Genomic DNA, 14,157 nt, shown 5'->3' on the forward strand with positions numbered 1-14,157 from the left:
GAGGCGAGCGACCCGGCGACAGATTTCGGCAGTTGAAATCCCACGGGGTGAAGCGGAATTTCATCTTTAACACCATCCGCCGGTACCGGGAGACGGGCTCGGCCAAGGACCGTGCTAGATCCGGGCGGCCGTGTTCAGCGAGGACGCCAGCAGCCATCAAGGTGGTGAGGGAGCGGGTTCGTCGAAAAATGAACCGCTCGATCCGGAAGATCACTGTTGACACCACCATCATGGTGCAAAACCTGTGATGCAAGCCGTACAACAAACGCAAGGTTCACGGGGTAAAGGCCCAGACACGATGCATACGGATTTTAGTACGTTGCGCCAATTTGACAGTTTTTCCCTGGATTTTCTGCAAAATTTCCGCAACGTAGTCAAATCCGTATGCATTGTGTCTGGGTCATAACGCAAGCTACAACGAAGAAGAGGCTGGACAGAGCAAAACTGATACTTTCGCGGCACGCTGGTCAGGAGTTCGTGTTTTCTGATGAGAAACTCTTCATCTTGCAACAGCCGCACAATGTCCAAAATGATCGACTGTGGGCGCCGACGTTGGCCAGCATCGCCCCGTCCCGGTTCCAGAGCGCTGTGTCGGTGATGGTTTGGGCGGCCGCATCCAAGCGTGGAAAGCTTCCACTGATGTTTATCGAGAAAAACGTGAAAATCAACACCGCGTACTATAAGACCGATATTCTGCAGAAGGTTGTGGCACCGGCACTTCGTGACCTCTACGGAAAAGATCATTACATCTTTCAACAGGACGGCGCACGGCCCGCACGGCGAATATCGTCCATACGTGGTGTCGGGAGAATTTGACTGACTTTCTCGATAAGACTTTGTGGCCTCCCAGTTCCCCGGATCTTAATTCTCTGGACTTTTATGTATGTTCGTACATGCTGGCCAAGCAGAGCGAACATAAAGTGGGCATTATGGACCAATTTAAGAAGCTCATTTCCAAGATCTGGGACGAAATGCCCATGGACCATGTGCGTGCCGCGTGCGATTCTTTTGAGAAATGTCTCAAGCTCGTCATTAAGTACAAATATGTCGTAAAGGTTCTCAATAAACACTGCTTCAATAAAAATTGACTCAGAAAAGAATATCTTGTATTTTAATTTTTACACATTTTTAAAGTGTATTCGAACATATAGAACACCCTGTAGATCGTTCATGTGACTGCCTGTTGGCTGCCACTACAACGCCACTCTCGTTTAGCATTCTACATCCTTTTTTGTCTAAAATCACGTTAAATCTGTTTTTTACAATCTTATTCACGGAAAGGAGGTTCACCGATAGCTGAGGAACGTGTAAACGCAAGTGACTTGAGGTCCAGAACTACTTTTCCGGCAGCGTCCCAACAAACATTTTTGTTTAAGAGTAGCTTATTCAACGATTGTATAGCTAAAACCAATGGAACAAGCGCTTAATAAGATGCTATGCAACAAAAATGTTTCTTGGGGTGGCTTCGGAGTAGTTTTTTCGACCATATTACGACTCGATGTGATGGCGCCGTCCGTCAACTGTGCCTTGTTGTATGTCATATGAATCGTTGCTCCAGAATTGAAAACCTGTCGGTGTTGTTGTTTGACTCGATTGACGATAAGACGGTACAGAACCTTGGCGAAGTATTCGAATTTCTTACACTTCTTGCATTTCGGACCCTTTGGTTTGGTCTTCGGTTGGTTAAACGTTTTCTGGGGTAAAAAAGGGAATATTCGCATCATATTTTTTCGGAATTTTTCGGAATTCTTGTTTTTGAAAGATGATAACTTTAGAACGCATGGTCGTGATATTAGTATCAGCATGTCAGGAAACCTGTTCTGAACATATTTCTCATATTGTCAATTCAAGACAAATGTAGATCTGGAGCTGCAAAAGCGAAGACCGTCTACAGACGTTCTTACCCGTTAGAGGGTTAATGGTATCTCCACTCTAATACCGGGCCCAGTTTTTAAGAGCCGTAATCGTTTTTAGGAGTTATTTAGGAGCCGTATGGTCCTGTACTCATCCGGTAGACCACACAGCAGCTACGCTTCAATCCATTCTTCCGATATCTTGAACCGATCCCGTTCAGTTGATGAGCCGTCGAGACTACCTCATCGACATATTACGACATTGACGAACAGCTTCCAAGGTCCATCTTCACCAGCTTTCGCAGAAGTTCTACTCCCCTAGTGAGTTCAGAATCTTCAAACGCTGTCTTCTGGTTGTTCAAAATTTGTCCCAGAATCCAATAAAAGAATTATCTGCACTCTTGTTTTCCGGATCTTTACCAGGTCAACATCCTGGAAAGTTCCGTCGTTCTTTTTTCTCAGGTTTCAAAGCCTACCCGAGGTCTTCGAGGTCGAGGTAGATCTTGAGGATACTTGGTGGTACTTAAACGGACGGTAAACTTGAAAAATTGTGATTTTTCAAAACCTAAAAATTTCACTTCTCCGCGAATTCACCGTACAACATCATGCAAGTAACATATCTTAGCGCCCAACCATCATGATACTAACTTGTCTACTCGGCTCTCCACCTAAGACAAGTCTTGCAAATTGGTCAACTGTTTTATAATACACTACTAAGAACTTGCACATCTGAGCAATACTAACGAAAACTAAGAATAAGAAGAAGAGAAATTTAGACAGAAATTTGATGTAACAAATAATTAGAACAAAATTAAATTAAGAACACTGACCGCTGCGAAACTGTATCAAATTCTCAGCGATTTTTATGAAGATAAATTGTTGATACAACTATCACAAATCACACATTGCCAGCCCCGTAGCGTGCGGTTGGCCAGCCTGGCCCCCGGCAAGAGCGCTATCTCTTGGAGGCGCTAAAAAGACCCTGTATTCAGTAAAGCATTAGCCATAACATATATGCCATTAAAAAACTGGACTGATTTTAGCGATTTTTCAAGCCACCTTAACAGTTGATTTGCATTCAAAAGCGATGGTGAAAACGGCCAAACAACTGCGCTTGATACTTTGTTCGTACTGCTAGCTCCATCCCGTAGCCGAAAAATTGGACATGGTGAAGCACTTCGTAGTCGCTGAATAGAGATAATCTGGCATTTACAACATCCTCTACCTCGAGAAAGCTGAAAGCGTTGAACGGAAGCCTAGTTCCGGGCGCCCGACACTGCTACGCGACCGTAACGTGCAGCAAAAGCCGAAAATAAAGACTGAGAGCAAGATGGTCTCGTCATACAGTACGTAGTATCTACCGGAAGTTGCCAGGTTCATCAAGATTATCAAGAAGTATCGCGTAAAGGATATGGTCTTTTGGCTGGACCTGGCGACGGTCTATTATTCCAAGAGATTACTGGAGGAGGTGAACCGGCTGAAGATAAACCGACCATCGCCAACTCTTCCAACGTCTCCCAAAATTTCCTATTGGTATTTTTGGGCGAAGCTAAAACGAAACGTTTACTCCAATAATTGTGAATATGAATATATGATGCTACCACCTGCCTTAGCAGAACATCCGTTCATAGCAATGAGCCTATCATGTCAAAAAGAGTTGAACATATTCAATGATTGGTCATGCTTCCCAACTCTTGTATGAAGGACCAAAAGGGAATTGGTCGATAAGCAACATCACTTACACGTACCAGGGATTTAGAGAATCTCCTTCCAAGGGCTAAGTCGCCTGAGTCAATCGTTGAATAAACCGTCTTAATGCAGAATGACTCCAGCAGGTGGGGAGAAGAGCCCGCTCATTATCCACGATGTGTTGTTAATCGGGCCAAGATTAACCCTAGAAAGTTGACTGTTTCACTCTCCCTAGGCCCACCGCTTCAAACAAGTGCTCTGATGGTCCCTCCCTCTTCCCAATTCTAGTTTATTTATGAAATCTGGTATATATGGATAAAAATAGAACAATCTCACCAGCAGTCCTTCGAATGGAATAGAGTTGAGTCCTTTTAGTTTCCATAAGTGCTTCCAATAATTACTTTAATTTTTTCTTCTGCTATCCAATATCCATGTACAGTATTAACACTCGTATTGATCAAAGTTTTATATAGCAGGAGGTGGTTCATAATCTAAAACGAAAAAAATAATTGAAATAAATTATTTTATACTTACCTATTAACAAGGTCGTGTGGCTCCGCCGTCTGCCCAAAACCTCGATTTTGAGATCAGGCAGCCGGGAACCACCCAGCATCGCACCTCCTAGCTTGGCTACTCAAAAGAGCATTACCAGGTATGGCCACGTGGAGGCGCTAGGTAGGGGCTTAGGATGGCTAGAGCTATATTGGACGCTCCTCATTTGCCTTCCCCATTTCATACCCAAGCGTTTACTCCAATAATTGTGTTGCCAAAACGGACACGGAGAAGGAGCTGATCGCCAAGGTTACGAAAGAGTTGAATAATTTGCGTCAATTTTTTGAACGGCCATAGAGGATGTTCCGGTTATCTGTTTTAAAGCCATTTGGCAGGGAGTCGAGGCATTGTTATAGAAGGATTAACAAACATAGGATTTAAGGAAAATTTGTTTCATTGAATTATCTTTTGTATTATTTTTTTTCATCACCATCCGGAATTAGTCCATTTTTTCAATACATACGTTAAGTGTAGCGAAGTACTTATTCAATACTTATCGAATACAAAAAAAAAATGATGAACGTGGAGAAAACACTGATCTAAACAATGAGGGGGCGACAAATTGTGCTACCGCCAAGGGTGCCACAATGTTACGCTACGGCTCTGCACATTGCTAAATGGTTCACAATACCTGACGGTAAAAACCAGGCACAGTGAAATTAAGCACCTCTTGAAGCAGCATTTCCTTTTACCAACGCAAGTATGGGGATATTAAGCCGTTTAAAAAATATAAAAAAAGCTATCAAAAGAGACTACCGTGCATTTACTTTAATTTTGAACCCAACAGAGGAGAAAAATTCAAGCATTAGATCATGGTTACTTGGATATAATGGAAAAGGTGTAATATTACGCCAGTAATTTCGCCACATTCGACTCGATTTTTGATAAAACTTTATTGCATTCAATGTACTACATTCAAAATAAATAGTAAAAACTGTTTCTGAATTGGCGTGCAAGATAATATATAAGTTGGCTATCTTTTGGCAACTTGTTGTTTTTCTTGGCCTCGTTCGAATTCATTGTATTTTTTTTCTTCTTATTTCTAAGTGTCTATTTTTTGGCCCATTACTTATTTTTCTTAGATTGAATGAAAGTTTATCGTCAGCTAATCTATTTACCGGTCGATGGTGCCCACTTGAAGTGGTCACCTGTTTTTAGAACAGAACAATTAAAAATCCTTAAGCAAGTTAAGTTAATAGGATAATAAGAAAACAAGGGTATCAAAGACCGTATATGATTTACATGTTTTTGTTCTTATATAATAAAATTTTTATCAAGATGAATAATCTTTCGTCATTAGTAACAAATGAAACCAGCGTGTTTAAACATTTTATGAAATACTACAGCCGTCCTGGCATTTTATACCTAGTTTTACTTATGTGCAATTTATGCTTATTTTAAACAGAACGTAAATGAAAATAGTTTGAAACGACCTGATTTAAAAAAAATATGATTGGCAATTAATTTAGAAACCGATACTAATGGATTTACATAGAATTCATCTCTCGGAAAAAATAGTTAGCATATATTACAAATGCAGATACAGATAATATTTGTGCAAAGATGCATTATAAGCAAAAAGATCAAAGCTAAACGATACGGATTAAGTGCATGTTTTTGCATTTCGCTTGCAATGTGACTGGCTCAGTAAGAAACCTGTACCTAGCTACTTTTTTAATTGAAGGTGCAAACGAACTTTTTAGAGTCTGAAGTTTAGATAAATAACCGGTATTACATACTGCTAGGATTCCTAAAAAATTGGTCTACACACCATAGTTTGCATGGAATAATCGTTCCTTATCTTGGTAAAATGTAGGGAAAATATAGGATATCGTTGAAAAATCTAGTAATGGATAGGGTCAGTAGAACCAACATCCACCCAGCGTAAAAATGTGCGAACATGCTGCTGGAACGAGCTTTCCCCGTGTTGCACATTGATTCCATGCAGCAGCTGGTGCATGCATACAACTTTGTCCGCTCTCCGATTATTATACAGCCCGGTTCACACACGTTGGTACATTTCCGTTCCAGGGACCAGAGTTTTGGTTCCGACACGTTCGAATTACTGGTGTGTGTTGTGTAGGAAAATTGTTTGACCTAAAAACATTAGGACAAAGTGAGAGAATATTTTCCTGTACCCGAACTGCTGCTGCTACTTACCATGCAGATCAACTCATCTCCAAAGCACTTTTTCGTAAAGGAAGCATTATTTCCAATCAGCTCGATGCAATTTTCACCATCCTCGGTTGCGTTACAGGAAAAACACCAAAGATCGTTTACTTTCTCCGCTGCGGCCGGAGTCTTGTGTACGGTGTTGGTCAGATACTGTGAAAGGCCTGCAATTTTACTGTGTACTTAAATTCATCAGCGTGTAATAAATAATCAACTTTACCTGTGTCTAAAAATCGCATGAAAACAATTGCTAGTATAATTGACATTTTTTCATCATTCTGCTAGAAGAGAGGATCCAAGCCGAGTTGCTATTCCTCCTTTCAGACCGACACAGAATTCTTTGCAGCACAGTTTTTCACCTCCAAAAACTACCGCAGCAAGTACTTGTGTTCTTAATAATAAATTTTCACCCTAAATATACACGCGTGCATTGACACCCCCTTTTTTAGGAATCGTTTTCAGAAACTTATGTACAAAGAAACTGTATTGAAAAATTGCAGTTTGCAGAAACAATCCAAAAACTATTCTTTTCGTTCACAGGAAGAAGAAAGTTGACAAAGAACAATGGCTTGCAGCAATAGAGAGGGAAAAGTGTCAGGTTGACTGTTCCCATCTGATTGGTATTATCAAACAAATTGCATTTTGCTGCGGCACAGTGCATCTCGGTATTAGTTGAGCGCATGTGCAGATAATAGAAACGAAAAGGATATCCCGGATGCAAACAGGATTCGTTTAAACGAGCGGTTGATTTTGTTTTAATGAAAGTCATAAAAAGTAAAAATTTAAACTAATAAATTTAGCCAAGTGGCGTTTCTTGGGAGTTTTGAACCGCCTTTAGCCAATTGGTTCTCCAGGATTCTTTAACTCTTGGATTTAACAAATTTGACGGTTCCCTTTCGAAAATTCAAAGTGGTAATAGGGTTTATGTTTAAATAGTTTAATAATGGCACCTTGATACCTGAAATATTTTTCAGGCAATTATTATATAGACATGCTTCTTAAATTTTTGTTGCCATTTGATATATCAAACTAACAGCAACTGAAGCATTTTTATTGTAACGGGATTGCTTTGCCATTTGGCATTAAATTATGGCATAGATGGCAACAAGTAATTTGGCAAGTTTTATTCGGCGTGAATTTTTACAGATTTTTAACCTGATTGCACTGGGATTTTACGTAGTAAAATTCTATATAACACACCACTCAGTTTAGAAAATATTGTCTGTATTTGAGAGTAGTAGTTTGAATTTAAACGTTTCTAAGTGGTGAGCCTTACGCCGTCTTTTGACTAATTTTAAAAATAATGATCAGATGACCAGGTCCCCTGACTAATCCAAACATGTATTCGTTATGGACACAATAAACAGCACGACCTCCAAACTATCCTTTATAACCAAAAAATATAATCTAAATTCAACTCAAAAAGTGTGTCTCAATATTCAATACTCGTTGTCTCACGTTGTGCACTCTGGAGTACCAAAACATAGCTGGTGACTATCCAGAGTGCACAATAAATGAGCAAGATATGTTTTTTTATTCTGAAGGGAAAAGCTCGCGGAAGTGGGTCGGCTTTAACGACTCCTTCTTTAGCAGGCACAAAACCTTCACTTTTGCATCAACAGATTACATACCAAATGAGACAACTTATTACTAACTGCACATTAAAAACTTAATATTATTACATGTATTAAAAAGTGTCTACATGCTGACGGCTAACACTACACAAGTACAATGACGTAATTTACTTTCAAGCACGTAAAAAAGCTTATTTAATAATAGAACGAGACAAATGGAAATCGAATACAGTATAACAACGGTTGGACACACTACACATGCCAGAGAAAGGTTAGTTTTGACCACAATTGGTGCGTGACGCGGGAAGATTGAGAAAATGGTAAGATCGGAGATGCCGACGACGGATGTGGATGTTCAGGAGCCGAAGTATATCTAAACTGTCAATTTGAAAGGTTAAGATGTCTGAAATAAACATTGCCTTAGCAACCTCTCGCCATACAGCCAAAGAATCAAGCGCAATTAGATTACAGCGGTGGTAATAGGGAGGGTCGCCCCAAGGAAGGAGTCGTAAGGCGTAGCGGACAAGTTTTCGTTGGATAGACTCAATCCGTTATGTGCTGTTTTGATAGTACGGCGCCCCACAGTGGCGCCAGTCAGAACAAAACTGAGACAAAACTAATAAAATTGGTAAAGTAGCATGGAACATACATATTTTGTATATAACTGTGAACCAAATTGACTACTAAAACTTAAAGTTTTCAAATATTTAAAAAATCAATAATTAGGGTGTCTCTAAAATTATTTTCTAAGAAAAGTTTTATAACTACTTGAACTATTATATTTATTTTGTGTTTTTTTTGCATTGGGATAATTAGGAGAAGTAGTAATGACCTTGTAACACTCAGCAATCCATAACGTTGAGCCACATTTAAAAATAAATTTCGAATTTTAAAAATAGCTCTTTCTCCAGCCAATAACCATGTTTATTCACTAAAATTTGAATATCAAAGTGTCATTTCTGCTCTGCTGACCTGGTACTAACTTTTAGCTGCTAAATGCTCAAAGATTTATTTTAAAAATATCTGTAATAGTATTGTTAGAAGTAATTACAAAGCGGGATTGCCTAAAAACACATAGTTCTATAAAATTCAATATTTTTACTCTCTGCGCAAATCTGCGCAAAATGCGGATATGATTTTTGGAAAGTAGACTAAATTCTACATAAAATATGAAAAAATCACGGTTACCTTCCGTTCCCAAAAAAAGATGCTCAACTTTGAAAATTCGAAGTCACATGTGTGTTACTATTTTGAGATTTGTTACAAACATATTTTAGAGTGTGCTTGATTTTCGTCAATCTGCAAAATAAGGTGCTAATCTATAACCATTTCAATACCAAATCGCGTTTTCTTTGTATCCAAATACCTAACAGGATACGATTAAAAACAGTTTTTCGAAACTTGCGTTAATTGAAAAATATGGGAAATTGTCACACAAACCTCAGATTCAAAAAATTCTCCAAAAAGCTGTATCATTCCCAGTGCTCTGAAATTTTGGAATATAGTTATTTAGTCTGTCTACTTTCATAGAAAAATAATAATTCATGAAAAACTTCAACTCCATTTTGGGTGTTTTGTCCCAATATTTTCCACTGTGCGCCCAGACTACAGCTGCATATTCTAATATCGACCGCACTAATGAACAATATAACGTTTTTAAGCACTGGATATTTTCGAAATATTTAGTAAACCGGAACAAAAAGCCAAGATTTTTCGATACTTGGGCTGAAATAAAAGCTACATGTTCCTTGAATGTTAGCTTGGAGTATAGTAGAATATCTAAGTCCTTTACGCACGTTTCCCTTTTCAAAGATGTTTGAGATACTCTATAATCATGGCACAAAATTGATCTTTTGCGTGTAAAAGAAATACAAGAGCACTTGGCGGTATTTAGGATCATTCTATTCGTTGTATACCAGTCGGCGAAATTATCCACTTGCATTTGTAAGAACTCAGAATCTGTGTTGTTTTTGATAATTGCAAAGAGTTTGAAATCATCTGCATATGATAATTTCATACAATTCAGTGTAGAATTGATATCGTTCAGAGAAGGGTGATGATATAACGCTACCTATTTTGACGGACATTGAGCGTCCTGTGAAGTAGGACTCGAACCAGCACAACGTATTATCACTTATTCCAAGTTGCTGAAGTTTTGCTACTGCAATCTGGTGATTGATTTTATCAAAAGCTGCCGACAAGTCGGTGTAGATTGTATCAACTTGGAGATGTTTCTGTAGTGAGAAAAATTAAAGGTTTGATATTTTAGGTACTGTGACAAACCCAAGCATTTGCGCTCCAACCGAGCCCCCGCTAGGCAACGGACAACCTACGCCACTGCTCGGCAAAAGGAAAATTTATTCAGGCAACACTAAGAAGACAAAAAACGAACAAAAGTGCTAGAAGAAAGAACAGAGGATAAAAGTAGCCATATGGGAAAATAAATTGATAAAGAAGGAATAGTTTTGCGCAGTTTAAAGTGTTAGTAGTGATACACATTAAAGTAGAAAGCAGAAATTACGGATAGTTAAAGCTGGATAAAGGTAGAGACAGTTAGAGGTGCTGATTAAGCGTTAAAAAGCAGGTAAATTGGAGATGGATCTGTTGTCGAACAAAGACTGACATGCTATCTTTATAAATCATAAAGCAGGTTAGGCGTTCATGCGGCTTGAGGTAACATCGATTCCACAAGGAATTTCCAGTAGCAGAAAGGTTTACTAAACGTGAGTTTCAATTTGATCAAAAATACATAATCATTGATAGATTTTTTTGGAACTGTTAGGCCCCTTGACGAACGAGGGGTCCACTATTTCAAGGTATCAAAAGTGTAATTCTTATTTTTTTAACCATTTTCAACCAATTAAACGCAAAAGTTCCACTATTTGCAGACCTCGTGTCAGTAGTGGCCCCGTTTCAGCGAGAATTACTCTGTTACTAAAATAGTGCAATTCTTCGTCAGCGAGAGCCAAGCTAATTTTCGTGAGGGTCACTCCACAACAGATCAAATGTTTAACCTGCGTCAGTTAGGGGCCATCCATATACCACGTGTACAGTTTAGAGGGGGGTGAAAATGTCCACGCTTGTCCACGGAAGGAGGGGAGGAGGTATGGAAAATGTTCACGTGGACAAGTTTTTTTTTCATACAAAAAATAGAAATTAGAAATATTGCATTGATTATACATATTAGCATTAACCAATGATCAGTGATTGTTTTTAAACTCAAATAAATTTTTATGTTCTGATAAGGCATATGTTGACGTAAATACATGAACCGAGCATTATGAAAGCATTCGTCTTCAGTAAATTTTACGAACCACCTTGCGTCGGAAAGGTCTTGTGTTGTGTCAAAGTAGACGGCCAAGCTGAGGTGCTCTAGTTAGACAGGGATACACTTGACGGAGAAGAATCGTCAAGCGAACGTCAAACTAAAACGGACTTGCTTGCAGTCGATAATAATTCGTAGTAGACAAGATAACTATGAACAAAAGAATTTAGTTCCTGACACCTTGCATACGGATTTTAATACGCTGCGGAAATTTGACAGAAAATCCATGAAAAAACTTAAATTTCCGCATTCCGCATTGTGTTTGGGGCCTTTAGACTGGAACATTGTGTTGGGGCCTTTAGACTGGAGCTTCCTTTTACGTAAGCTTTTTTACTAAATTTTACATAAGGAAAAAAATGTCCACGTGGACAAACAGGGAGGGGGGTGGGGATTGAGTCAATGTCCACGCTTGTCCACGGTGGGGGACGAGGGGGTTGAAAATTGGGATTTTTCTGTCCACGTGGTATCTGGATGGCCCTTATTAGACAAGTTCCGGGAGTATAACTTGCAAACTCATCAGCTGTTTGACTCATCAGCTGTGGATTTGAAGGCGGTGTACGATTCAGTCAAATGAAATAACCTATAGCATTTAATGATAGAACATGGTTTTCCGACGAAACTAGTTAAGCTGATTCATGCACATCGTAGGGTCAAAATCATGCGTAAGACCTTTAGACCTTTTAAATTGGAACCAGCGAGATTGGGACAAAACGAAGCACATGGTTACTGGCAGGCATCGTGGGAGACCAAATGGTGGTTATTATTATTATTATTATTGGGATTGGGAACCATATGAAGTGGTGGAGGAATTCATATACTTTGGTATGCTCGTGACATGTGACAACGATGTAAGCTGCGAAGTGATACGACTAATTGCAATCGCGAATCGGGTCTTCTACGGATTACGCAACCAGCTGAAGTCCCGTAGTTTGCAAATTCGCACAAAACTGGCACTCTACAGAACACAAATCCTCCCGGTGGCCCTGTGCGGACCTTGGACGCTAAAGGAAGGTGACTGACGAGTGATTGGGATTTTTGAGCGTAAAATTCTGCGATCCATACTTGGTCGCAAGATGAAAAACGGAGTGTGGCGCAGACACACGAACCATTAGCTGTATCAAGTACACTGAAGTCGCTTTTTACGCGAATTTCGGAATTTACGCGGTTTTTTTACGCGATTTTCGGAATTTACGCGGATGTGCTCAAAACGTCTATTTTTTCGCGGAGTGTTGAAATCCACAAAGTTTTTTTTACGCGAAATTTTTTTTACGCGAATTTCGGAATTTACGCGGTTTTTTACGCAAATTTCGGAATTTACGCGGTTTTTTTTGCGCGATTTTCGGAATTTACGTGGTTTTTTTTACGCGAATTTCAAAATTTACGCGGTTTTTTACGCGGGACGTATCCTTCGCGTAAAAAGCGACTTGAGTGTATACAAATATACTGATATAGTGAAGGTAGTACAATGTGGCCGGCTGCGGCGAGCTGGGCACGTGGACAGAATGTTCGACGAAAGAATAGCCAAAAATATTTTCAGCAAAAGCAGAGAACCAAGAAGATGACGTAGACTTCGGTGCAGAGCCCGCACTCGATGGATATGCGCAGTCAGCTGGTGTTCGAGGGGATTGGAGAACGGCAGCCCAGGACCGACCATAGGGAACCATAAATTGGTTCTGCGCAGGATCAATGAGGGACCGTCGCCAGTAAAGCAAGTTAATAAGTAAGTAAGACAGAATGGTAGTACCCTGTAGTTTCTAAAACTTCAGTTATCTCTACTCTTGAATACCGGAAACACGAAAGAATGCTTGCAAATGTCCGGAAATTTTCCTTGCGCGAAAGATTTGTTAAAGATGCAACAGAGTGGTGCTGCTAAAGCTTCGGTACACCGGCAAAAAACGGCAGGGATGCCATCAAGTCTAGCACAATACGATATTTTCAATTTTTTGACAGTAGTGGTTGTCACATTACGAGTTATGTGCCTCGAAGATGTCAAATTCGATGCAATTGGCTAAAACCATTAACGCAGCTCCATCAACGTAGACGTTCAGTAGACGACTCAGTTCCATCAAGGTAGACTTCCGAAGAAATCGCAGAGTGTTTTCTTTTCGAATTTAAAGATGTCCAAAAAAAGCTTCGAGCTTCTACACAAAACACAACTCTGTTTGAATACTCAAAAGTCAAAAACATACAACTTGTAAAGGTTGCAATCTTCACTAGAGCGTTTAAAATAGTATTTAGTATGAACAGTTCGCCACCGAACAACAAGGAAACAAGGCGTGAAGGGTCACACCTAATGTAAAAGAGGGTCATTGAAGTAGCGCTTATTGAGTTTGTATAACGTTTCTCTTTACCCAAGGTAGGGGATTCACGCGTCGAACGAAGCTATAACGAGAGCCAATCAAAACCTGACTCAAACCCAGGCCAATATCTGCTGTGCATAGATATATCTTTCCGTGACGTTCTGCTTCTTTGTTTAAACCTAGAATCATTTCCATAATTTTACTCAATCAGAATCATTTTCGATTTTACTCAATATTTATTTTTACTACTTGCAGACCAGCATTAAAAACTGATCAAATTTTAAATTTATTTTATAAGTTCGTTCTTTTCCATTAGTTTTTTACGACAACTGCTCAAAAACCGTTCAAATTGCACCGAAACGTTCGTCATTGCAAAGCCGTTTGTCGTGTCTTAAATCATTTTACGCTACTAAACTTCCAAATCCATTTATTTACCATTGTCAACATGTTAAAACATTTACGCAAAATATATTTCATGCATAAATGCATACAATTGGAGTATAGTGAGGAAAAGGAAAAATTTGCATTTCGGCCACCGATGTCCTCTTCGGATGTGGTCAGCCATTAATTTTCCAGGTACGAAGGCACCGTGTACCTATGGAACGTATGTAGGCACATGTATGCTTCTCCTTCGTCTTACATAAAAAAGCAGAAATTAGCACAATGACCCGTGGACTCCGGCAAGGCAACAA

General features: G+C 39.5%; 1 protein-coding gene across 1 annotated transcript; it reads right to left on the reverse strand.

Annotated features, from left to right (window-relative positions):
* Positions 1-5,891: 5,891 nt before the first annotated feature.
* LOC128736631 (uncharacterized) lies at positions 5,892-6,541 on the reverse strand. The gene is made up of 3 exons (XM_053831119.1): positions 6,487-6,541; positions 6,255-6,430; positions 5,892-6,191 (listed from the first exon to the last, which is right to left on the reverse strand). Exons 1-3 carry the CDS (start codon positions 6,530-6,532, stop codon positions 5,892-5,894), a joined length of 522 nt encoding a protein of 173 aa, XP_053687094.1. The 5' UTR covers positions 6,533-6,541.
* Between the last annotated feature and the right edge of the window lie 7,616 nt (positions 6,542-14,157).

The sequence above is a fragment of the Sabethes cyaneus genome, chromosome 2 (genome assembly GCF_943734655.1).
Source record: "Sabethes cyaneus chromosome 2, idSabCyanKW18_F2, whole genome shotgun sequence".
Taxonomy (NCBI): domain Eukaryota; kingdom Metazoa; phylum Arthropoda; class Insecta; order Diptera; family Culicidae; genus Sabethes; species Sabethes cyaneus.

Coding starts and splice junctions, on each gene's coding strand:
- LOC128736631 (XM_053831119.1), bottom strand. CDS start 6,532: ATGTCAATTATACTAGCAATTGTTTTCATGCGATTTTTAGACACAG. Junction 6,431..6,486: donor CATGCGATTTTTAGACACAG/GTAAAGTTGATT, acceptor GTAAAATTGCAG/GCCTTTCACAGTATCTGACC. Junction 6,192..6,254: donor GAGATGAGTTGATCTGCATG/GTAAGTAGCAGC, acceptor TAATGTTTTTAG/GTCAAACAATTTTCCTACAC.